At 44.2% G+C, this 26,077-nt stretch overlaps 1 protein-coding gene across 3 annotated transcripts in view; it reads left to right on the forward strand.

Moving 5' to 3' along the window:
- LOC126984303 (DNA repair protein RAD50-like) overlaps positions 1-26,077 on the forward strand; it is a 175,944-nt gene that overhangs the window by 137,312 nt on the left and 12,555 nt on the right. For all 3 annotated transcript variants that reach the window (XM_050837928.1, XM_050837929.1, XM_050837927.1), the window contains exons 22-25: positions 2,659-2,784; positions 5,686-5,869; positions 14,220-14,337; positions 24,602-24,712. In XM_050837928.1, the coding sequence (XP_050693885.1) occupies positions 2,659-2,784; positions 5,686-5,869; positions 14,220-14,337; positions 24,602-24,712 (539 nt within the window). The remainder of the gene's footprint in view (positions 1-2,658; positions 2,785-5,685; positions 5,870-14,219; positions 14,338-24,601; positions 24,713-26,077) is intronic.

Raw genomic sequence — 26,077 nt, forward strand, 5'->3', positions numbered from 1 at the left:
CCAAGGATCCCAAATGACATTTATATCCCAAAGTCTAGTAGATCACCTAAAGTCAAAGCCTTGTGGTACTGTTAACTTACAACTCTCCGGGTTCATCAGTGAGACAGAAAGTAAAGAATGTAAGTTAGCGAAATTTACCATCAAAACTGGGCGGAAATGTACTAGGATGGAAGCTGTAGTCAGGGAGAACTTACCAAGCCACATAAGAGTAGATGGTCTGGGAAAATGAACTACTTAAAAGAACAGTAAATAAAACTCAGACTCCGCCCTAACTGATCATATAAAGGGTTCCCGGACATTTCACCGTCGGACATTTGGCCGATGGACATTTCACCGATGTACATTTGGGCGAACTGATATTTGGTCGACTGACATTTGGCCGAATGGACATTTGGCCGAACTGACATTTGGCCGACAGACATATTGGCCGAAGAGAAATGGAATTATTTTTGTTTCTTTTAATACATCTTTTGATTCAGCACCACTAGGTTTTCAATTGTATACAATATTATATGTTATGCTAGATGAGAGCCATAATATTGCCTTAGTGTACAGCATTGCCAAGAACAAAAAACAAGCAACTTATGACTTGATTTTTAACACCCTGAAACAAGTAAGATCAGGTCTTGATCCTGTGTCAGTCACCATTGATTATGAAAAGGCGGCTCTTAATATCATTTCTGTATGTTTCCCAAACACAAACATTTATGGATGCTTTCTTCATTTTGGGCAGTGTTTGTGGAGAAATATATAAAAATTTGGACTACAGGCTTGGTGTAATGACCCCTAAAATGCACTGACTCAAATCTGTTTAAGGTTTAGCATTTGTGTCAGTTAGTGATGTTGAAAGCTTCGATGATTTTGTCTCATCTCAAGATGAGTAAACTTATGAATAAGCTTTTTTTTCTCTGACTTTCTTGGCTACTTTGAAGCGACATGGATTAGTGTTATACAATGTGGATGACGACGAAGACCAGCGTTTGAACTCAGTGTGTGGAACACAACAGAGAGAACCACAAAAGGCATTCCATGGACAACAAACTCTCTAGAAGTATGGCACAGGGCATTTGAGCAGTGAATGGCAATCACCCACCCCACTCTTTGCCGTCTAGTTTCAAAGCTTAGAAAAGAGCAGTCGGATTGGGAGTTAACAACTGAGCAGGTAGTATCAGGAGTAGAGTTAAGAAAACCAAAGAAAAAGCACCAGTTATTAAACAGAAGACTGAAATCTATCACCGAGAAGTATAATGAGTATCAGAGAATTGATTTCTTAAGGGCAATTGCCCACAATCTTTAAATACGCCTCCGTGGTCTAGTGTTCAGCGTGCCTGGCTTCTATTCCGTGGGCACGGGTGCCAATCCCGTTCCGGGCAGTCGGCGTGCAGCTCACTCAGCAGTTCATCCTCCCTCTTGGGTTGGTCGATAAATGGGTTCCTGGGGAAACCTGGGGAAGGTAAACTGTGGTAATCCGGATGTCACACTGGCCCTGTGTCCCGGGGTAATGGGCTCCCTCCCACCACAGGCTCAAGGGCCAATGTTACGGAGATGAGCACTGAGGCTACGCGCTGCTACAGCGTGTGCCCTCAATTTTACCTTTACCTTTAAATATGTACGAACTTCAAATCTTATAATACATCTTTTTTAACAAATTTCCTTACAATTGATATCATTTAAACTTTTGTCACATACAATTTTTATCCAATTCTCTTCGGCCAAATGTCTGTCGGCCAAGTGTCCGTTCAGCCATATGTCCGTTCGGCCAAATGTCTGTCGGCCAAATGTCTGTCGGCCAAATGTCAGTTCGGCCAAATGTCCGTCGGTGAAATGTCCGTCGGTCATCTGTCCGGCCACGATATAAAGTAGATCTTCTCATTGGTGTGGATTACTATCCAAAATTAGTAAACTTCCTCATTAAGTTGAAAAGGAATTAACTTCTTGGAGGTTGCAAGGGGTTTAGTTCCTTATGGTAGCATACCTGCCAGATTTGTAAGTAAACCGTCTGAAGCATGAGTCACTATGGTCACTAATGTATGTATTAATGAATTATACCCCTTGGAGACAGTTTCTAGTCTGGTCTATGAGGAGACCCAACTAACTCTCATGAAGTGACTCCTTGAAGAATCAAAGGTTACCAAGGAGAGCTCTCCAGGAATTTGGGGCAAATTAGGACGTCCTGATTAATGGGGGATAAGTTTAAATCTTTTTTCTTTCCCCAGTACGTATGTCAAAATTTTTTGTATATAAATTTCCTGCATTGCAGGATAAGTGACTTTTCCCAAAGTTCTTCACCTGGTTGTCTGTCTTGTTGCCAGTGTACTCTATCATCCTGCTGTAATGGTTTTAATTTAATTTCTCCACCGCATCCTCTGTCTGATGTTAGTGTACTCCATCCTGCTCTGGCCAAGGTTCTAATTTCATCTCTACAACTGTATCTGATATGATGTCAGTGTACTCTTTCCTCCACTCTCAGAGTCTCTAATTTCATCTCTCCACATGATTTTCAGCCTACCCTGACTTTTACAATTCCTGGGTTGTCATTCTGTTACTTTAGCAGTCCATCTGTTGTCAATTTTATGCATGCTGTAAATACATATTTTACAGAGCATTCTTTCACTTCTGATTGTAACATGTGCTTATCTGACTATTTTGACACTACAGAGATCAAACCTAGCTGGACGCCTTCAGGAAGTGGAGAAAAACATCACTAGCCTCTCAAATGATCTCCAGCGCAAAGAGAATAAAGAAGCTTCTCTGAAATACAAAAAGAAATTGGTTGAAGTGAAAGTAAGTGAAGATAAGGGTTGAGTGATTGATGGGCTGGGCATAAAAAGATGTTGACATAACAGTTGGACTCACATAGTGCTGTTTTAATAAGAGTAAACAGCAGTGAGAATTTACATTTAAAATATGCTGGTATTTGCAGAGGCAATACTAAAAGGATAGACAATCAAGTTTAGACTTATATCGGATGTCAGATTTCAGAGATCCGCGGATGCGGATGTGTATGCAGATGTCAAATGTCCATATTTTGTGGATGCAGATGTGGATGTCAGTTTTTACCAAATTGCGGATGTGGATGCGGATATGAAATTATGACATCCTCGCGGATGCGGATGTGTTCAGGTTTTTGGTAATTCATTTTATAGTATATGGTGAATTACCAAAATACTGAACACATGGTAATTTTTTCTTTTTACATCGCAGCCTATTGCATCGGTAGGCTTTTTCACTGGTGGGGGCCTGATTGTCGGCCCAGCCCCATGTGGTGCAGGCGGGTAATTAGGCGGGTAATTATAATGGCACCATCTTGTTTTGGCTCATACTGCCCCTGAAGCTCATCTTTGAGCCTCGCTTTGGAGAGGTAATCTAGAGTCCGTGTTCATAGGTGGTCTTCAGGGTAGCATGTGCATGGGCAGTCTTAGGCCACTAGGCGGTGAATGTAAAATCCCCGCAGTGTGGCGGCCGGGATTCGGACCCGAGTCCCTCCTGGATGTCCTGGACGCGGCGCTGGCATGCTAACCACTCAGCCACTGCCTCCCCATATTACACTTTCGCTGTGAAAAATCCGCTTCATCGTTAACTCTGTTCATACGTCCGCTACACCACTGGGCACACGCCACAACACGACAACACTCGTGCGATAAGAAGAGCTCAGCGCTGCCAGTTCATATTTTTCAGTCTTAATTTTGTATAATCACACAATATATAGTTAATGATGAAGCACTGAAATCTTACTTGTGGACTTTAAGAGGAAATAGGGTCTTTCGCCCCGAATTCCCATCGGCAACTGAGAAGAATCTCTTACGGATGAGCCGCCACGGATGAAGACAACTTGCTTGGTCGTTGCCTCTAGCGTGGGATAAGGCTTTAGCCTTGGGCTTAGGAGCGACTAATCCATGTCCAACTGATGTTCACATGGAACCCTTCTCCACATCGGCCTTCAAGGGACACAAACATGCATAATGCATGTACAGTCGTCCCTCAAATAGTACGGGGGTTAGGGACCCAAGACCTTCGTACTATTCGAAAATCTGTATAAAATTAGTGCCCCCCTAGAAACACTCCTGGGCACTCCTACGGAATCTAGCCCCCGCCTGGCTCAGTTGCCAGTTATGCATTTTCTGCTGCAGTCACAGTGCATTGTTACCATGCTGGGGGGATCGAGGGGGGTGAAGCCCCCCCATTAGAGGTCAGGTTATTTAAAGTTCGGTTGGAGTAGTTTAAATATGCGTCCCTTAACTACATATATAAGAGGGAGGCGTAATGCCGTATTTTGGAGGCATGGAGTCAATCTCCACAATTACCGTTTCGTATCTTATTTCAAATATGATTTAGACAGCAATAGAGACTATGGTAGAGAGTAAGATAGAGTGTGAGTGTATGACAAGGTCCGCTCGCTGACAATGTGGAAGGGAGCGCTGTCAGCGTGGTAACACTACGGCAGAAAATGCATAACTGGCAACTATGGCCGGTGAGTAGAAGCTGAGCCAGGTGGGACTCGGATTCAAGTGGTATGCTCTCTCTACCGTAACTTAACTCATACGAAAATGTAACTTCTCCTAAATTTGAATTCTTCTGCAAGGTGAACAGCTTTCTGGAACGCTTTGGGGTGCTTACAGTAAGTGTTTTGGTTTGTCTCTTGGGTTCCATATTCATGTTATATGGTAATGGAGAAGCGTATTTGAGGCTGTGCACACACACGGACTTAAGGAGAGCGCATACGTTTCAATCTGGCAAAACATTATTCCTGATGTGCACACACATGGACTGAGGAGATGCGCATGGGTGGCAGTCTGGGCCGATAATCCCATTCATTGAGGTAAAGCCGCCGAACTGTCATTTTTATGGCTGGAAGATGAGGGATACACGGGTGAGAAAAGCCTGGCCGAACCCATTAAGGGGGAGCCTGACCTGACGACACCTGACACCTGGCAGGTTTCCACAATCTTGCGGCCCTAAAAATGACAGTTCGGTGGATTCACTTAATTGGGCTGATGTCGACTCCACCAATTCTACCTCCATGGGTAGAACAGTGTTGCCATTCACGTCATTGCTATTTGGTGCGACGAGCGGGAAATTTAAAAATCCTAAAAAAAATTCTATGACAATCCACATAAAACCAAAACTGTACTATTGGAAACCGTACTATGTGAGGGACGACTGTATATATTATTTACAAACACAGATACGTACATACACACACCATCGCACGACACACAGTCACACACACCAGGATCCATATGAGAGACGGGTCGACCAATTGGCGGACCAGAATTAGCCCTGCTCCGCATACGACGTCATCAGCCCCAAACTGCCCGCGCGGGTTGCCACTCACTGATTAGCTTGCTAGCCTGTATTTTAACACTTTTTTCCTTTTTGTGTGTTTTTGCTTCTTGTTACTATTTATGAAACTACAAGGTATAAAAACAAATGTTATCGGGTGCACAGTGACATGTATTACTGAGAGGTACGATCGATTTAATATCAAAATAAAATTCTCTCTCTCTCTCTCTCTCTCTCTCTCTCTCTCTCTCTCTCTCTCTCTCTCTCTCTCTCTCTCTCTCTCTCTCTCTCTCTCTCTCTCTCTCTCTCTCTCTCTCTCTCTCTCTCTCTCTCTCTCTCTCTCAGATGGCAATGTTTCAGTAATATTTCTCTTCAGTAACCCAGTGTTCTCTTTTCCCAAAGTGCTTAGAGATGGCAATTGAAGATGCCAATGTTTACCACAAGGTCCTGGACACTGCCATCATGCGCTTCCACAGTGAGAAGATGAAAATCCTAACCCACATTGTGCGGGAGCTCTGGCGACAGACCTACAAAGGGAATGACATTGATTACATAGAAATAAAAACAAAAGAAGCAGAGGCCAAAGGTGAGACTTTTTAATGTACATCTTATCATAACTTAGCAAAGTGCCATTCCCTTGCAGAATCATTTGTCTCCTCTTTGTCTCAGTTAAAACCAGAGAGTAGTTTAGCATGCAAAGGATAAATTCTACTTTCCAAACCAAATTACATGCATATGACATACCATTTCCTCAAAAAATTGTTTTAAAATGAATATCGTATTATGATGAAGAATAATCAACCAGCTTTGGAATCCCCATTTGGAGAAGGGACTGAAAAAGTCTCCAGGTCTGACCCCACTTCTGGTGCCTTGATAGTTGCTCCAACTTTTTCTTTATTATTCTTTGGCTGCGGCAGGACGTTTGAGGATTTTCCATTAACCCGGTAGCAGCGACGGGCCAACTTTGTGGCTTTACCGTGTAGCAGCGACAGGCCAAATATGTGCCATGATTTAACCCCCCAAAAATAGATGATACATAAATTGATCGCAAATGCTTTGATATATGTTATGAAATGGTTTGTGTGAGTGCTGATTTTTTTCTCATTTTTCTCGCTTAGAGGGACTATTAAGAAACATGATCCTTGCTGCTACCAGGTTAAAGTGTCATATGTGTTGAAATTTTTTACATCAGGAAAAGACCTTATTTTTTCCTATGTAACATTTATTTTCTTTTTGAAATTAGGAAAATTGTGACAAGGTCAAAATATTTAGAAAGTGGCAAAATATTTTTTTGTTAGATTGTAAAATACTTTATCCAGTCTATTATTCAGGGGCTTAAACTAAAGAAAAGGCATGTAGATTAGTCTTGCTACTGTGCATTGAGACATTACTCTATTACTGTAATGCAGATAATATTTCTGTAAATATTTGCTTACTGTGGAAAGTGAAAATATAACATTTATGTACTGTAACATTTATTATGGAAAAAAACAATACTGAAACTATACCTGCAAGTATTTTCGATAAAATGGCCCTTTTATCGAAGTAAAATGCCAAGTTAAATGGCCTGGTAAATTTATTCAGGGTCACATCATCATATCTTTATTTTTTTATGTTTTTTATGGTTATATTGTTTCATGAATCAATACATTACAGTCAGGGATTGGTTATGACACAATTGTAATGAAATAATGTATAATTGATACGAGGGAATTGTAACCAAAGGATTTCATCACGTCTGTCGGTGCCAATCAGGCTTTGTTTACTGTTTTTGTTTCTTAGATTTGTAGCGGATGGTTGCAGCTATTTAGCTGTTATTTTCTGTAGGGTTTATAGAAAGAAAATGTATTGATAATATCAATGGCAGACATTTCTATAATGATCCTGACTTTCACAACCAATCAAAAATTGCTCTGGGCGACTATAGTCGAGTATCACAGCCGAAGGGTTAATTTCTACAACCTCAGTCTTGACTCTAATTTCCATTTTTTGGCACACCATCTCTTCTTTTCTAAACCTCACTATCGTCTTACCAAAACACAGGTTTCTGAGGCTACTAACAGTAATTTCAATTCTATTCCCTCCTACTTATCCAAAATATCAGTCCAGAGTTGGATGCTGTTGCTTCCTTTCTTGTCCATCATCTTGATTTTGCAGAATATTTTCATCATCTGCCTAGAGGTGATTGCCATTCTATCACTAAGCATGTATGTGCTGTTTGTCTCTCACTAAATTTTACAGACTGCAGGTATTCCCCAAGTTATGATGGGCATTCGGACTGACAGGCCTGTCGTAAGTTGATATGGTCAAAAGTCGAAGTTTGCAAAAAAAATTACTCAGATGCCCTTTTGCGGATAAAACAATGTTCCTGCATCTTCTGCCCTCCCCATACCTTGCCTCAGTCCTCATGTGCTGGCCTCACCCCAGCCCTGTGTTCAGTTGACTCTTTGGCCATGCAACGAAGTGCAATGATATGAGACTGAGCTACTAAGTTTTGCCAAGATGGTGGTGGTAGCCAAGTACCCACTAGGAGTGCTGTGTAAACAAAATGTTGCTCTACCCATGTTGGGATATTTGAAATGTAAACTCATTCCTTAACCAAGTGCAGTCAGACCTCGGTTTATGAGTTTAATTCATCCCGGAATTTTTCTCGCCAACCAAAAAACTTGTAAACCAAAACGAGCATACACTGTAGTGCTGAAAACACAAAGATGGCACACGAGCACAAATGTAAGCGGACACGGCATACGGGTGCTACCTCTGCTAGTGTACAATGCTGACTAAGAACCCCATTCCCATTGTTTTCTGCTCTGAGCGCTCTCATCTTGCTGCAAACAAAGGGATCCCTCGCTTGTGTCTTCAACTTATACAAACAGGAAACTCGTACACCAAGTCACCACTCGTAAACCAAGGCAATTTTAGTGTTTTTTTTTTTTTTTTTTAAATCAAAACACTCGTAAAGTAAGGCACACATAAACCGAGGTATTACTGTATTACTAAAGTTATTGGGAGACCTGTATCACTGACCAGTGTAGTATGTAAAATATGTGAGAAAGTGATAAAGAAACAATGGACGAGATTTCTAGAAGAACATAATACAATAAACCCTCTGGTATCCAGGTTAATAGAGCCACAGGGGCACCCGGATATGGTGTAGGTTAAGTCTACGGACCCGAAAACCCAATGTTCGATCATGGCCTGCCATAAAGGCAACAACAGAGTACTGCATAGGTGCTTCTGTCCATACTCATAATATGGTACACCCCATGGCTTTGTAGCAGTCAGTCTACACCAGGGAGTGAAATGCGCGCGATTGACGTGCTCCGGGCGCTGAGAAAAGGGTTCGAGCAGCGTCGTCACGGTTAGCACTCGCGGCAATCTCTCCCTGGCTTATCGCAGTCCTGCTGCACCTTGGGGGGATCTGTTACCTGGGATTTGGCAATTAGGCGCGACAGCCTCAGTCGCTAACCCTTTGCTGGGGTGCCTAGCTCCGTGTTCACAGGCAGCAGCTAATGTTCCCCTGCCTGGCCAGTCACAGCAGCAGGGCCTGGACCCAACCCTGAAAAGCCCAGGTATTTGTGGCAGCTTAACCGCCCAAGTCTGCACCACCGTGTTTACCACGTAGGCTTTCTAGCAGACCCAGCACTGCCACAAGAAACTTTTTACGGGTCCAGTTTTACAAAACTGGAAGGCCGACGCTCTGTGCTGTTCTTAGGTGTGCGCCCGCGGCTTTATCGCTGCGTAGCTGCGTTAGCAACCTCGTGGCTATGAGCACCGCTTGCTTTACCACCTGTGCCAACTAGAAGGCGTACCAGAGCGATACCCGAAGTGGTCCGGGCCAGCAAACGGCATCAAGTGCTCAAAGCAGGCTTCTATACGGATGGCCGGGCAGGCACCCCAGGACGCTACCCTTTTAAACCTGGCAATGCCCGGCAATGAGCCTGATGGCCCACAGATGCCGGGCAAGTACGCCAGGCCACCCCACTCTGAGTGTGAGTGGGGAGGATAACCAAGGAGTCAGTGACAACCTGGCGCATCCGCTTGCGCGGTGATCTGTGGCTGTTTAGTTACACTGTGTTGCCCTTGCGAGCCAGGGGGGGCGGGTACCCCCTGCACAGTGCATCCAGCGGGACCACGGGGAGGCCAGCCACAAGAAGTAACCACGATTTACGGCCAGTCCGCACCTCCAGATTGGGCTGGCCCATGGGATTCCCGAACCCCTGCGGGCCCCTTTACTCGCCTTACCGTAAGCATGGTAAAATCCTTCTTTCACATGTCGGACCGAGGGCTGCCAAATGCAAGCTTAATCCGGGCCTGCCATTACCATAGCGGCAAGGTGCACAAATGGCAAGACCACTAGCGCAAATGGTGGGATGATGGCCGCAAATTAAGGCCGCACAAATGGTGAGGTTTTACTGTATAGAGGTTTGAAACAGACTAAGTGAGGATGTATCGACGAAGAGTGTGCAAAAGTTTAAGGAAAAGTTGGAAAAATACAGATACGGAGACGGGACCACACAAGCGTAAGCCCAGGCCCTGTAAAGCTACAACTAGGTAAATACAACTAGGTAAATACACACACTATCAACGTTACCAAATATTGAATTACGGAACCATTTTCGTACGCACAAGGGTGGGCCACGAGTCAAGCTGGGCTAGCCACGAGCGGCCATAAACTCAACATAATCATCATGTATTATGTATGAAAACATGCAGAATTAAATGGTGCACATAAAGAAACTCACTACGGCCAGGCCAAAACAGCGCGCCACGCTGTACCCGGGATCACTGCGTGTGCCAAATTTAAAATGTCGCCATCGAATATAACAAGTTTTCAGCAATAAACTCAATACAATCATCATGTATTATATATGAAAACATGCAGAATTAAATGCTGCATATAAAGAAACATAAATTAATTGATAATTTTGAGATGTAAGCATAAATATAGAGATAAAGTAACTCGTATATTGGCTAAAGTGAACCAGGACGCAGTATGCGCGTCCTCGGATATGGTACGGGGCACGCAAGGATGCAGTATACACGTCCTCATGTTGAAGGGGTTAATGTGCTAAAAAGCTTTGTGAGACTGTACAGGGCTACCCTTACTGGTCTGAACATGCGCAGTTCATGAGAGACCAGTGTTTGTAAACAAAAGTACCAGCTTATGATGATGAGACACCAAATAACACAACACCGGGTGCCTTCAGTTCCATGGCATGCTCACAAACGAATATGGAATATCAACTTTGAGGCAGTGAATAATCATTTTTTGGGCAAAGTTAAATGATTTTTCTCTTTGATATATTGATTTATGAGTCTAACATAAAAAATAACCTTGTGTTTTAATGTTGATGATCTAAGTATGAAATCTCTTCACCGAAGATATTTCATACTCCAAAGTTTTTTCATACAACACCAGGCACCCGGGCCACGCATACGCAGTAGGGAGGAGACAACATTTTTTTTCTGAGAGGTGGAAAAAAGTAACAATTATCGCTAGTTTGGTTACAAAAGTAACAAAGATACCGATATATATTTAAATAAGTAGCGGATGGCCGATAACCCGATTTTGTTATCAGTGATAACTTATCGCGATAACGCCCAGCTATATCCAGGGTAATGGGCTTCCTCCCACCACAGGCTCAAGGGCCAATGTCACGGAGATGAGCACCGAGGCCACGCACTGCTACAGCGTATGCCCCCAAGTTTACCTTTACCTTATTCCATTTTATGGACAAAGAAATGATGAAGAAAATAATAACAACAATGATAAGACCAAAGCTTGAATATGCTGCAGTTGTGTCGTTGCCTCACAAAAAGAAGGATATCAGAAAGCTGGAAAGGATACAGAGAATTGCAACTAAATTGGTCCCAGGACTCTTAAATATGACGTATGAAGACAGATTGAAAGAAATGGACTTGACAACACTGGAACAAAGAAGGGAGAGAGGAGATCTGATCACACTGTATAAGTTGGTAAATAAGTTTGTGAGGTGGATAGGGATGATCTCTTCTTAATTGCGAGAACGCAGGGGCTGAGAGAACATGGGAAGAAACTTAATAAAGGAACCTGTTTGAGCGACTTAAAAAGTATAGTTTTCCACATCAAAGTGTTAACACTTGGAACAGCTTGCAGGAAAAGGTGGTGGAGGCGAGCAGTGTCCAACAAATGAAGGAAAGGCTGGATGAATGTAGATATGGAGACGGGACTATTAGAGCTTAGCTTGGGCCCGGTAGACTACAAATAGGTAAATAAAAATAGGTAAATACACACACACACACTGTAACAAAAATTGTCACATACTTAGTAGGAACCTGTTTAAAGATGCACCCATGATGTTTCCATCCTTCATTCCATTTTCTGTGAATGTGTGCGATCAGCTGATTGACTGTCTAGCATGTCTCTGTGAATGCAACTTTATTTAAGTCTCTTAACACAGTCTTTCCATTACATTCTTTTTTCTTTTTTATCTTCTTCCTTTTGTCAGATCAGTGTTTCCCAGTCTTTAAGTCGGGTGATCACTTTCCCTTCAGTCTTCTTTCCCTTATTTTCCTTGATGTTTCAATTATTTTAATTGAATCTCTTATGCATATCTGCTTTCCATTCTGCCTCTTATTGTGACACCATAAGCCTATCTCAGTATTCTCGTCTTTCCATTATTTATATGGAATGTATTTTTTACTACACCTGTCCTCCTGCTGTAATGTCTAATTGCTCACTAAACTGCAGGTGATGGGGAAAATTCATTATAGCTGATCTGAAGAATCACTGGGAATAATTCTAAGTGGTTATTTTGTAGCCAATTTACCTATATTTTGTGCCTATTATTCCTCTCTTTGGAAATATTTTCCTAGCAAACACTTTACTAACATGATATACTTATTTTAACACTCACAACATCACCTTATTATGGTCAGCGATGGTTGGGGGATTCTTACAAGTAGCTTGGCCACTGTTATCACATAATGAATAAGGGCAGGTAGGGTGCACTTGTAAGCTGGCCAACTTAGGAGAGGTGGTGGCTGAGGCGACAGTGACGGCGCCGCGTTCAGGAGGACGCGAGTTCAATCACCGCCAGGTGCCACCAAGCTGGGATTTTTCAGCCACCACCGAGTGGCTTAACCCTTTCATTGCTAAGCGCTCGCAATGAGACTATCCCCTCAGGCGCGCTCAGGCACCCCAGCGGGGGAAGGGGATCTCTTTTAACTGCTATATCTCAAAAACTATTCATCACAGCTACAAAACAAAAACACCATTGGAAAGAGGAGGCCAAGATCTATAAGGTTCGGTTATGTAGGCCTCTAATGCGAACGTACAGGCACGTTCAGGGGGTGTTTTTTGCTGTGAGTGCAACTGGCGCTCGCAGCAAGCTTTTAGCACCACCAGCAAGTGACGTTAGTGCTCGCTCTTTTAACCTCTGTATCTCAAAAACTATTCATCACAGCTAAAAAACAAAAACACCATTGGAAAGAGGAGGCCAAGATCTATACGATTCGGTAATGTTAGCCTCTCCTGTGAAAGTACAGGCACGTTCAGGGGGTGTTGCCTGTGAAGACGTACATTTATACGTGCGCAACGGTCAGCCGTAAGGCAACTACTGTAGATCTCTTGATGATGGGGTGCTGGCAGGGCAGTATTGCCAACTGCAAAATTTACAACTATTTGGTCAAAATATCAGTCATGTGATTGGTGAAGCTATGCAATAACGTCGCTATAGTGGACAACAACATCCACCAGTTGCTCGTCCGTAGATTTTCCGCGCTGGGCTGACATGTGAGAAATATTGTTGGAACACTCTCATACGCGGGGGATTTGAGTGTGGGTGGAGCTCGCAGCGAGCGTTTAGCACCACCAGCAAATACACCTAACACTCGCTGTGAGCGTTTAGCCATGAAAGGGTTAAAACTACCCACATGCTGTCCAGAAGACCACCTATCAACCCGAACTCTAGATTCTAGGATTAAAGATGAGCTCCGGGAGGGCAGCATGAGCCAATGCAAGATGGCGCCACTATAAACTCTCACCTGCGCCAGAACGGGCTGGGCCGACCATCAGGCCCCACTGGGAAGAAGCCTTGGGCTGACCATCAGGCCCCACTGGGAAGAAGCCTTGGGCTGACCATCAGGCACCACTGGGAAGAAACCTTGGGCCGACCATCAGGCCCCACCGGGAAGAAGCCTATCGGCGCAATAGGCCACGACGTAAAAAAAAGATAAAAAAAAAAAAAAAAAAAAAATCCCCTACAGGTGGGAGGGTGATCCAAACAGATATTCAATAAGTTTGAGTGCAACAAAAAATGGTTACTAACAATGACTGTTCCTTCACATTATTTCCTCTGCAGCCCCAATAGGTGACCAATTATCAGAAACAGTAATTATAGTTGAATGAAACATTCGTGGAAGGTAAGAAGGTGCAATAGAGGCATCACTGCCCACACACATATAGCTATGGGACTGCCTTTGTTTACAAACACTAACAACCCCACCCCCACCCACACAACCCCCTGCCCAACAACATGAGCTGTTTGGCTAACACTGCCATCTTGACACAACTTATTTGCTTCTTTGCATAATGTTGCTCAGCATTTAGTGGCTGCTCCGTCAACCGAATGCAAGGTAGTGTTTCTTGTTGTTAGTGTAGAGATGTGCACTTGACTGAATAAGCAGAAGGATGGCAGGAGTGCTGACCTATCACTGAGCAAGGATGGTTGTTAATGTTGCACCAATCACTTGCTGTGGACACAGCCCGGAGTCGTCAAATCCACCGACACATTCAGGTTATGTGGAGCTACGTGATAGCGCATGTCAGGTGCATGATAGCATGAGGATGGCAGGTTTTAGAGTGTGCAAGATAGCACTGAATAGCGATATAGGAACGTGTGATACCAGGGGGTTGGGTGTACAGTAATATTTATTATTCATCTATGTTTCAGGAGCTGACAAGCGACAGAAATACGACTACAGAGTTGTTATGGTGAAAAATGACACTGAGATGGACATGCGTGGGAGATGCTCAGCTGGACAGAAGGTGCTGGCATCACTGCTCATCAGGTACTGCTAAGCAAGTCTAATTTATCTTAACCTTTTACTAAAAACCCTTTAGAAACTTTAACTAACATAAATGCCTGTGTAAAAGTTGAATATTTCAGAGGTCTACTTTTACATGAATGCTATTTTTAGGGGGTTACTTATAACACTGTTACTACTATTACTACAACTACAGTGGTTCCCGAGCTTTTTCTGCTCATTACTCCTTTCTCAAAACCCATAACCCTCATGACCCACTCCACCCCTGTTAACCAGTCTTGTTTCACAAACAATCTTTTTTGTGAGGAGTGAAAACTTAAAATGACACAACAAATAAAATATAGATCTTACTGCTTCTACCACACATCATACAGTGTCATTACGCAAAGGTTTTCACTTCCTGTTACTCACACTCCAACATAGAAAGTGTGACAGTTGAAATTGCATCTGGAAAGTCTTGCTATGCATGGCTGTTTGGTTGTCAGAGCCAGCCTTACATCATCATCCACATCCAGCCCATTTCCACTGTTTCCATTTGGACAAGTGTTGAAAACCCGGACTTGCAATGGAAAGTGGATGTAAATGGCAGAACACAAAATTCCAACATTCTGCTGGGACATAATTGATGCATAGCACACCAGAAATGAGTTACTGATCTCAAGGAATATGCCACATGCCAAAGAGTCATAGATTACACAGCAATTATAGATGACAATATAATAGGAAAATATTTACATCCTAAAGCTGTAATGGAAATATTCCAGGACTCTGAACATTATACTATTGTTACAAAGATTGATTTGTCTTAGAGTTAAATGTAAGTTAATGGAAAAGCAATGTAAGTGGAGGGAGATGCAGGTGATTCTGGGGCCGTATTTATAATAAGTTATGGGTGTCATATGGAGGAGACGTTTTCTGTCATTCGTATGGGACTTATAAAATTAGTCATAATTCTTCTCCTAGCGTCCAGCCCAGTGTCCGAAACATTGCACGATCATTATCTTTTAAAATACATGGTAATTCATGAGATAACAATTGAAATATATGTTTAATAGGTTGTTTATATTATAGGGGCTATATAAATTAAAATATGTTATAGTGTATTCATTGGAAACAGAAATTAACAGTTAAATGTTGCCCTGTGATCTTGATCTTGATCTTAATGTCACAGGTGTCTTGAGATTTCTCTCAAAACAACCTAAACAGGCAAAATATCATTGCCTTCATCTTGCGGACCACATACTCTCCAAGAACTCTTTTGATGCCTCAATCAATCGTCCCTTTGTCTCCACTCCCGTAAAACTGTCCGACACGAACTTTGTTTACACTTGACGGCCCTCTCTCCGCTGACCCTTCGTCACTCACAATCTAGCCCCCTAAAACACTCCATAAGTGACTCACAATCACACAAACACGGAAAATATGCTCAATAGGAGCCACTCCTGTCAAGATAAAGAGAGGCAGAGGATGAGTTAATTGGTTAATGAACACAACTAATCCTATCACATACTCTCTTCCATCTGAAAGTTTCAGTGTAGTTTACTGTAGTTTAGTTTACGAGTTTACTGGACCAAGTGTGAGGCCAATTGTTCTGAGTAAAGTGTAACAAAGGTTATCTTTTTTTCCTTTACATTTACAGTAGAGGAGTCAGCTCAAGGGCACAAAAAAAAGGCAACAAATGTTAAAAATAAAAAGCCCGATACTCACTGCTCCCAAAAAGAGTCAGATGAGTGTCCAAAAAGATAGGTCAATTTCAGGAGGAGAGGTGTCCTGATACCCTCCTCTTGAAAGAGTTCAAGTCATAGGCAGGAGGAAATACAGATGAAGGAAGATTGTTCCAGAGTTTACCAGCATGAGGGATGAAAGAGTGAAGATGATGGTTAACTCTTGCATAAGGGGTTTGGACAGTATAGGGATGAGCATGAGTAGAAAATCGTGTGTGGCGAGGCCACGGGAAGGGGGGAGGCATGCAGTTAGCAAGTTCAGAAGAGCAGTCAGCATGAAAATATCAATAGAAGATAGAGAGGCAACATGGCGGCAGGATTTAAGAGGTAAAAGACTATTAGTAAGAGGAAGAGAGCTGATGAGATGAAGAGCCTTAGCCTCCACTCTGTCCAAGAGAGCTGTGTGAGTGGAGCCCCATCACACGTGAGATGCATACTCCATACAAGGGCAGACAAGGCTCCTGTAAATGGATAGCAGCTGTGCGGGGGAGAAGAACTGGTGGAGACGGAACAGAACGCCCAGCCTCGAGGAAGCTGATTTAGTAAGAGAAGAGATATGAAGTTTCCAGTTGAGATTTTGAGTTAAGGATAGACCGAGAATGTTTAGTGTTGAGGAACGTGATAGCTGAGTGTTGTCAAAGAATAGGGGATAGTTGTTTGGAGCATTGTGTCGAGTGGATATGTGGAGAAACTGTGTTTTTATGGCATTGAAGGACACCAAGCTCTTTTTGCCCCAATCGGAAATAATAATAAGGTCTGAGGCTAAGCGTTCTGCAGTCTCCAGCCTGGAATCGTTTAGTTCCTGTTTGGTGGGTCCTCTATTAAAAGAAGTTGAATAATGCAGAGTAGAGTCATCGGCGTAAGAATGGATAGGACAGTTCGTTTTGGAAAGAAGATCAATGAACAACAGAAAGAGAGTGGGAGATAGTACTGAACCCTGCGGAACACCACTGTTAATAGGTTTAGGGGAAGAACAGTGACCGTCTACCACGGCAGAAATAGAACGGTCAGAAAGGAAACTGGAGATAAAGGTACAGAGAGAAGGATAGAAACCGTAGGAGGGTAGTTTGGAAAGCAAAGATTTGTGCCAGACCCTATCAAAAGCTTTTGATATGTCCAGTGCAATAGCAAAGGTTTCACTGAAATGGCTAAGAGAGGATGACCAAGAATCAGTTAGGAAGGCAAGGAGATCACCAGTAGAACGCCCCTTGCGGAACCCATTCTGGCGATCATATAGAAGGTCAGAAGTGGAAAGGTGCTATTGAATCTTCCGGTTAAGGATTGATTCAAAAGCTTTAGATGGACAAGAAAGCAAAGCTATAGGACAGTAGTTTGAGAGATTGGAACAGTCACCCTTTCTTAGACACAGGCTGTATAAAGGCGTACTTCCAGCAGGAAGGAAAGGTAGATGTTGACAGACAGAGGCGAAAGAGCTTGACCAGGTAGGATGTCAGCACGGAAGCACAGTTTTTAAGGACAATAGGAGGCACTCCCATCAGGTCCATAAGCCTTCTGAGGATTGAGGCCATAGAGGGCATAGAAAACATCACTCTTAACCCTTTCCTTGCTAAGCGCTCACAGCAAGACTATCCCCCCAGGCACGCTCAGGCAGCCCAGCAGGGGCAGGGGGATCTCTTTTAACTGCTTTATCTCAAAAACTATTCATCACAGCTACTAAACAAAAACACCATTGGAAAGAGGAGGCCAAGATCTATAAGATTCAGTTATATAAGCCTCTCCTGCAAACATACAGGCATGTTCAGGGGGTGTTTTTTGCTGTGAGTGCGACTGGCGCTCGCCGTGAGCTTTTAACACCACCAGCAATTGATGCTAGTGCTCGCTCTTTTAACCTCTGTATCTCAAAAATTATTCATCACAGCTAAAAAACAAAAACACCATTGGAAAGAGGAGGCCAAGATCTATAAGATTCAGTAATGTAAGCCTCTCCAACGAATGTACAGGCACGTTCAGGGGGTGTTGCCTGTGAAGGCGTACATTTTTACGTGCGCGATGGTCAGCCGTAAGGCAACTACCGAGTAGATCTCTTGATGATGGGGTGCTGGCAGGGCAGTATTGCCAACTGCAAAATTTACAACTATTTGGTCAAAATATCAGTCATGTGACAGGTGAAGCTATGCCAAAGTGCCGCTATATTGGTCAACAACATCCACCGGCTGCTCGTCCGTAGATTTTCCGCGCTAGGCTGATATGATTTTCCTCCAAATTTTGTGGAAAACCCATTGAATTATCAATGCTGTGGAGTGAGAAATAGTGTTGGAGCACTTTCATACGCAGGAAATTTGAGTGCGACTGGAGCTCACAGCGAGCGTTTAGCACCACCGGCAAGTTACGCTAGTGCTCGCTGTGAGCATTTAGCAAGGAAAGGGTTAAGAATCTTAATAACAGGCATAAAGGAGTCAGAGGGGAGATGAGTAGGAGGAATATGCCCAGAATCGTCCAGAGTGGAGATTTTAGAGAAAGTTTGAGAGAAGAGTTCAGCCTTAGAGATAGATGAGACGGCAGTGTTGCCGTCAGGACTAAGGAGAGGAGGGAAAAATGAAGAAGTGAAGTTGGAGATGTTTTTGGCTAGATACCAGAAGTCATGGGAAGAATTAGAAAAAGCAAGGTCTTGCATTTTCTATCAATGAAGGAGTTTTTGGTAAGTCGGAGAACAGATTTGGGACAATTCTGGGCAAAAATGTAAAGGTCATGGTTAGCAGGAGTGCGAAGGTTCTGGTACCTTTTGTGAGCTGCCTCTTGATCTTTGATAGCACGAGAACAACTGTGATTAAACCAAGGCTTTTCGGCATGAGGAATAGAGAAAGTAAGTGGAATGTATGCCTCCATTCCAGAGACAATCACCTCTGTGATGCGCTGGGCACACACAGAGGGGTCTCTATCCTGGAATCAGTAATCATTCCATGGGAAATCGGAAAAGTACATCTTCAGGCCGTCCCACCGAGCTGAAGCAAAATGCCAGAAGCATCGCCTTTTCGGTGGATCCAGAGGGTGTACAGGAGCGATAGGACAGGATACAGAAATAAGGTTGTGATCGAAGGAACCCAACAGAGAGAAAAGTTTGACAGAGTAAGCTGAAGGGTTAGAGGTAAGGAAGAGATCTAGACCTGTCTCCAAGATGGTTGGGAATATGTGTAGGGTGCTGAACCAACTGATGTCGATCGTTGAGGAGAGCAAAGTTATAGGCTTGTTCACCAGGATGGTCAGTGAAAGAGGATGAAAGCCAAAGCTGGTGGTGAACATTAAAATCTCCCAAGACGGAGATTTCAGAGAAGGGAGAGTGGGTCAAGATGTGCTCCACTTTAGAATTTCAGTAGTCTAAGAATTTTACATAGTTAGTAGAGTTAGGTGAGAGATAAACAGCACAGATGTATTTAGAAGTAGAATGACAATGAAGTCTTAGCCAGATGGTGGAAAATTCTGAAGAGTCAAGGTCGTGGGCACGAGAGCAAGTGATGTCGTTGTGCACGTAGGCACAACATCCAGCTTTGGATTGAAATTTATATATATATGTATATATATATATATATATATATATATATATCTAGATATATATATATATATATATATATATATATATATAGATATATATATATATATATATATGTATATGTATGTAGAGCCCCATTTAGCGCGAGAATTAGGTGGAGGAACGCGGAATAAAGTAACCAATATGAAAAAAATTATTTGGTGCACACGTGGGTCTGACTTTTGAATTTGAGAATTACTCAAAATAATCACTCACATAAAAATAAAAAATAAAAAAAATAAATAAAAAACTACGATTGGCTGAGCTCTGAAAACACGCTTGTGATTCGCTGGGAGTCCGATGATGTCATCGCCGGCGCTCACCCGGTCACCGGCCTCGCTGCTTTAAGGCAGCATCACACTTGGACAACTGGCAAATCCAAATTTTCCGGGTGTGCGTCACACACGGCCAAGGTCAGCTCCCCATATCCATATCCACAACGTAAACAAAGCACTTGCCCTGTATCAACATGGCGTCATCTGCTAAAGTAAGGGCTCTTGCGGCTTGTGCTGCGCATCATGGCGACTTGTGCCGCGCATCATGGCGGCTGGTGCTGCGCATCATGACGGCTTGTGCCGCGCCATCATGGCGGCTTGTGCTGTGCATCATGTCTGCTTGTGCCGCGCATCATGGCGGCTTGTGCTGCGCATCATGGTGGCTTGTGCCGCGCATCATGGTGGCTTGTGCTGTGCATCATGGTGGCTTGTGCCGCGCATCATGGTGGCTTGTGCTGCGCATCATGGTGGCTTGTGCTGTGCATCATGGTGGCTTGTGCCGCGCATCATGGTGGCTTGTGCCGCGCATCATGGTGGCTTGTGCCGCGCATCATGGCGGCTTGTGCTGTGCATCATGGTGGCTTGTGCCGCGCATCATGGCGGCTTGTGCCGCGCATCATGGTGGCTTGTGCCGTGCATCATGGTGGCTTGTGCTGCGCATCATGGCGGCTTGTGCCGCGCATCATGGCGGCTTGTGCCTCGCATCATGGTGGCTTGTGCTGCGCATCATGGCGGCTTGTGCCGTGCATCATGGTGGCTTGTGCTGCGCATCATGGCGGCTTGTGCCGCGCATCATGGTGGCTTGTGCCGCGCATCATGGTGGCTTGTGCTGCGCATCATGGCGGCTTGTGCCATGCATCATGGTGGCTTGTGCTGCGCATCATGGAGGCTTGTGCCGTGCATCATGGTGGCTTGTGCTGCGCATCATGGCGGCTTGTGCCGCACATCATGGCGGCTTGTGCCGTGCATTATGGTGGCTTGTGCTGCACATCATGGCGGCTTGTGCCATGGATCATGGTGGCTTGTGCTGCACATCATGGCGGCTTGTGCCGCACATCATGGTGGCTTGTGCCGCACATCATGGCGGCTTGTGCTGCGCATCATGGTGGCTTGTGCTGCGCATCATGGTGGCTTGTGCTGCGCATCATGGTGGCTTGTGCCGCGCATCATGGTGGCTTGTGCTGCGCATCATGGTGGCTTGTGCTGCGCATCATGGTGGCTTGTGCTGCGCATCATGGTGGCTTGTGCCGCGCATCATGGTGGCTTGTGCTGCGCATCATGGTGGCTTGTGCCGCGCATCATGGTGGCTTGTGCCGCGCATCATGGTGGCTTGTGCCGCGCATCATGGTGGCTTGTGCTGCGCATCATGGTGGCTTGTGCCGCGCATCATGGTGGCTTGTGCTGCGCATCATGGTGGCTTGTGCCGCGCATCATGGTGGCTTGTGCTGCGCATCATGGTGGCTTGTGCCGCGCATCATGGTGGCTTGTGCTGCGCATCATGGTGGCTTGTGCCGCGCATCATGGTGGCTTGTGCTGCGCATCATGGTGGCTTGTGCCGCGCATCATGGTGGCTTGTGCTGCGCATCATGGTGGCTTGTGCCGCGCATCATGGTGGCTTGTGCCGCGCATCATGGTGGCTTGTGCTGCGCATCATGGTGGCTTGTGCCGCGCATCATGGTGGCTTGTGCTGCGCATCATGGCGGCTTGTGCCATGGATCATGGTGGCTTGTGCTGCGCATCATGGTGGCTTGTGCTGCGCATCATGGTGGCTTGTGCTGCGCATCATGGTGGCTTGTGCTGCGCATCATGGTGGCTTGTGCTGCACATCATGGTGGCTTGTGCTGCGCATCATGGTGGCTTGTGCTGCTCATCATGGTGGCTTGTGCTGCTCATCATGGTGGCTTGTGCTGCACATCATGGTGGCTTGTGCTGCACATCATGGTGGCTTGTGCTGCACATCATGGTGGCTTGTGCTGCACATCATGGTGGCTTGTGCTGCGCATCATGGTGGCTTGTGCTGCGCATCATGGTGGCTTGTGCTGCGCATCATGGTGGCTTGTGCTGCGCATCATGGTGGCTTGTGCTGCACATCATGGTGGCTTGTGCTGCACATCATGGTGGCTTGTGCTGCACATCATGGTGGCTTGTGCTGCGCATCATGGTGGCTTGTGCTGCACATCATGGTGGCTTGTGCTGCACATCATGGTGGCTTGTGCTGCGCATCATGGTGGCTTGTGCTGCGCATCATGGTGGCTTGTGCTGCGCATCATGGTGGCTTGTGCTGCGCATCATGGTGGCTTGTGCTGCGCATCATGGTGGCTTGTGCTGCGCGTCATGGCGGCTTGTGCCGCGCGTCATGGCGGCTTGTGCCGCGCATCATGGCGACTTGTGCCGTGCATCATGGCGACTTGTGCCGTGCATCATTGCGGCTTGGCGCAACTTTCAAAATTCAGTCGTGGTGGCTGCTCGCGCTAACTGAGGCTTTCGCGCTAATTAATTTTTTTCTTGGTAGATGGTGGCTCGCGCTAATTGCGGTTTGCGCTAATTGATCTCGCGCTAAGTGGGGTTCTACATATATATATATATATATATATATATATATATATATATATATATATATATATATATATATATATATATATATATATATATATATATATATATATATATATATATATATATATATATATATATATATATATATATATATATATATATATATATATATATATATATATATATATATATATATATATATATATATATATATATTTATACAGTACCCTCTCGAGTTTCGCGCTATCCTAGTTTCGCGATCCTCGAGTTTAGCTCTTAGTCCTAAATTCTTACCATCACGACTTTCGCGCATTACCGCCACGAGTTTCACGTTGCTTTGAGATGTACAGGTCACGTCTACTTACCGTCGGCATCATGCGTGCTGCCTTAAAAGGCAGTGTCCAACCAATGGGGCTATGGGCAATCGCGGTTGCCCGTATGCCCAACCGGGAGCGAGTTGTTGGTTGTCCTTATGAATGGAAAACGGTTGTGAGCACGAGCGTGGGTACGTGGGTACCGAACGGCTGCATGTAAACAAACAGACGACGGCAGTGGCTGAGGAGTGAGGAGCAGTGGAAGATGGCCCACCAAGAGACTCGTAAAATGGACTGGCAGAGCTGCTTTGCTTACTACTTGATTAACAAGATAAGAGAACACCCCGTGCTGGGGAACCACAGTCCAAAAATCTTTTTCTCAAGTCTATGAAAATTGTAGATCTCCCGGTGTTGTTTTCCTTTTCTTCTTCTTTTGACCTGTAATGCATGGCAGTGACCGTGAAAAGTAATAGTGAAAAATTGCAAAAGGGCATAGAAAATCAAGATCGGGGAAAGAAAAGGACAGAAAAACACTTAAGTTCAGGGTGAAGTGTATAAGTGCGTACTGTTAAGTAACTAAGGGCCGCTTTCACAGTCACTTTGTTTTGATCGTTACCAATGGCGGCGATCGACGCTTAGTATTTCACGTGAAACTGGCCGATGGGGTAGTGGCGGCTGCAGACGAAGCGAGAGATGTTGAGAGTGGTATGGTAAGTGCGGGGTTAGGCTAACCGCGCAGCCGCCACTACCCGATCGGCCAGTTTCACGTGGAAAGGCGGCGACCGCCGCCATTGGTAATGATCAAAACAAACAAAATGACTGTGAAAGCGGCCGTAAGTGCATGTTGTGAAGCATAAAAGTGTGGAGAAGGAGGACCTAAGAAGCGATGCAAAGCGTTACAGGTCAAAAGAAGAAGAAGAAGGTCCACTATACACTGGCCGGTGTTGCGAGAAATATCTCCCCGATGAAATTAGTCATTCTGCTGTCCACCACACATGCGCGCTGTGGGAATACACAGCATTAAAAGTGTTAATTTGCCTGGTTTTGTTCTAGTCTCTCCGCTTGTGATCTTTGTGAGCGGTGAGGGAAATATGGAAACAGTAAACAAGTTGAACCTCTCTGCGAGCTATTTTGCGGTGGCGGCAGCGGTTTACGTTCAATAGGCATTGAAAAGTCAATCATGATATTAGTGATTTCATAATTTTTAACAGAAAGAGTTAGCAGATTATTTCATAACACACAGAAAACTACCAGAAAAATATAGGTTTGTCCAACTGTCCCACGGGTGACCGCGAGCGACCGCCCTTACTTTAGCAGACGACACCACGTGGATCACAAGCGTGTATTCAGAACTGCCAGTCAACTGTAAGGCAGCTGCCTTCAACTGTGGCTTAAAAACAAACTGTTCTTACTTCCTATTTTCTGCCTACTAAGAAGGTACGTATTTTGAGATAACAAGGGAATAGAGTCGAAAAAATTGTGATAACAAGGGAGTAAAGTTGGAAAAAGTAATTATTTTCCACGGGTCGAAACCAATAAGTGCTTTTACATGGATTTCAATACCTCGAGTTTCGCGATGCTCGAGTTTAGCGCCATATCTTCGGAATGAAGCAAGCGCGAAACTCGAGAGGGTACTGTATATATTATCCACAAGGGAAATTGAATTTTATGAGATACTCCTCTTTATTAGCATATTATTGATTGATAATTATTGAAAAGTTAATGACAGCAGTGCACTTCATTCAGTCATGAAAGAACAGATTAATGGCAAAGGAACAAGACTTCATATGGTAAGCATTGTTTCATTTCAATCTTATCTACAGATAAGATCAGATATGTATACACTGAACTTATGAGCATTTTCATTTTCAGATTGGCTCTTGCTGAGACTTTCAGCTCGCAGTGCGGCATTTTGGCCCTGGATGAGCCCACAACCAACCTAGACCGGGAAAACATTGATGCTCTCGCTGTGGCATTGACTGAGTAAGTGTTATTCCCTCTTATATGATGTATGGATGTTAGTTGATTCAGCTAATATCATGTAAGGCTTTAAATACAGTAAACCCTCAATATAACGGACTAATTGTGGGGGGGAACTTAGTCCGTTAATGCCGAAAGTCTGTTATGAGCGGCGGAAAATTAAAAACACGTATAATAATACCGACGAACCTAATAAACGTCTCCTCCCGAAATTGACCTCTCTTTTTGGACACTCCTTTGACCTCTATTCAGGAGCAGTGAGTAGCGGGCTTTTTTTATATTTTTCTTTACGCCCTTGAACTGTCTCCTTAGCTGTAAAAAAAAAAAAAAATATATATATATATATATATATATATATATATATATATATATATATATATATAGATATATATATATATATATATATATATATTTCTTTTTATTGTGTATGTTGTATGCACGTTGTCTGCATAGCCGCCCAGCAAACTTGGCGACGCACTGAGGCTGCCATGTTGGCAGTGGGGCTCTACAGGGGGCCGTATTTTTACGGGTATGGGTATAATTTTACAAGTTCACCATCTCGCACTGGCAGATGGAACAGTGTTTTTTTGTTTTGTTTAGTTTTGGTTGTTTTCGGTGTGTTATGAAATATTCTGCTAACTGTTTCTGTCGCAGATCATTAAATCACTAAATGATTGACTTTTCAATGCCTGTGGTGTACACGCCGCTGCTCTCCGCTGCTGCTGCAAAATGGCTTGCAGAGAGAGGTTCAACTAGCTTACTGTTTCTATATCGCACTCACTGCTCACAAAGATCACAAGTGGACAAACTAGAACAAAACCAGGCAAATTAATGTATTTCCCCAGTGCGCATGCATGGTGGACAGAAGAGCGACTTATTTCTGCGAGGAGGTATTTCTCGCAACACCGGCCTGCGTAATGGGCCACCCCCGCCGCCACCCTGTCCCATTTTGCGCTTCATATTTCTGCTGCCCCACCCCATGTGCCGAATAAATTTAAACTAACGAAACCCAACTTAAACCTAACCTAACAGGCGACCCATTTAAGCTGTGTACCAACACTCACAAACGCTTGGCTATTTTCCATTACTTTTACGTCCCCTGGATTGATGCATAAGACTTTATTGTGGTGTAAATATGGTCTTTATTTGAATGGAAACCACAAGGAGGAAAATATTTCATGAGGTGGGCTGAAAAGACTACAGTAACCTAAGGATGGAACAGCAGAGAAAGGGAGGAGGATGAGGTGGCTAGTAGACGCTGTTGTAGTTACCGGGCGCGGTTTGGTCAAAAACTTTTCTCGGTCGGTCCCCGTGGATTTCTGACCCTCTGACCTTGTCCGTTATAAGCGGGTCTGATATATCGAGGGT

This window comes from Eriocheir sinensis, chromosome 56 (genome assembly GCF_024679095.1).
Source record: "Eriocheir sinensis breed Jianghai 21 chromosome 56, ASM2467909v1, whole genome shotgun sequence".
NCBI lineage: Eukaryota > Metazoa > Arthropoda > Malacostraca > Decapoda > Varunidae > Eriocheir > Eriocheir sinensis.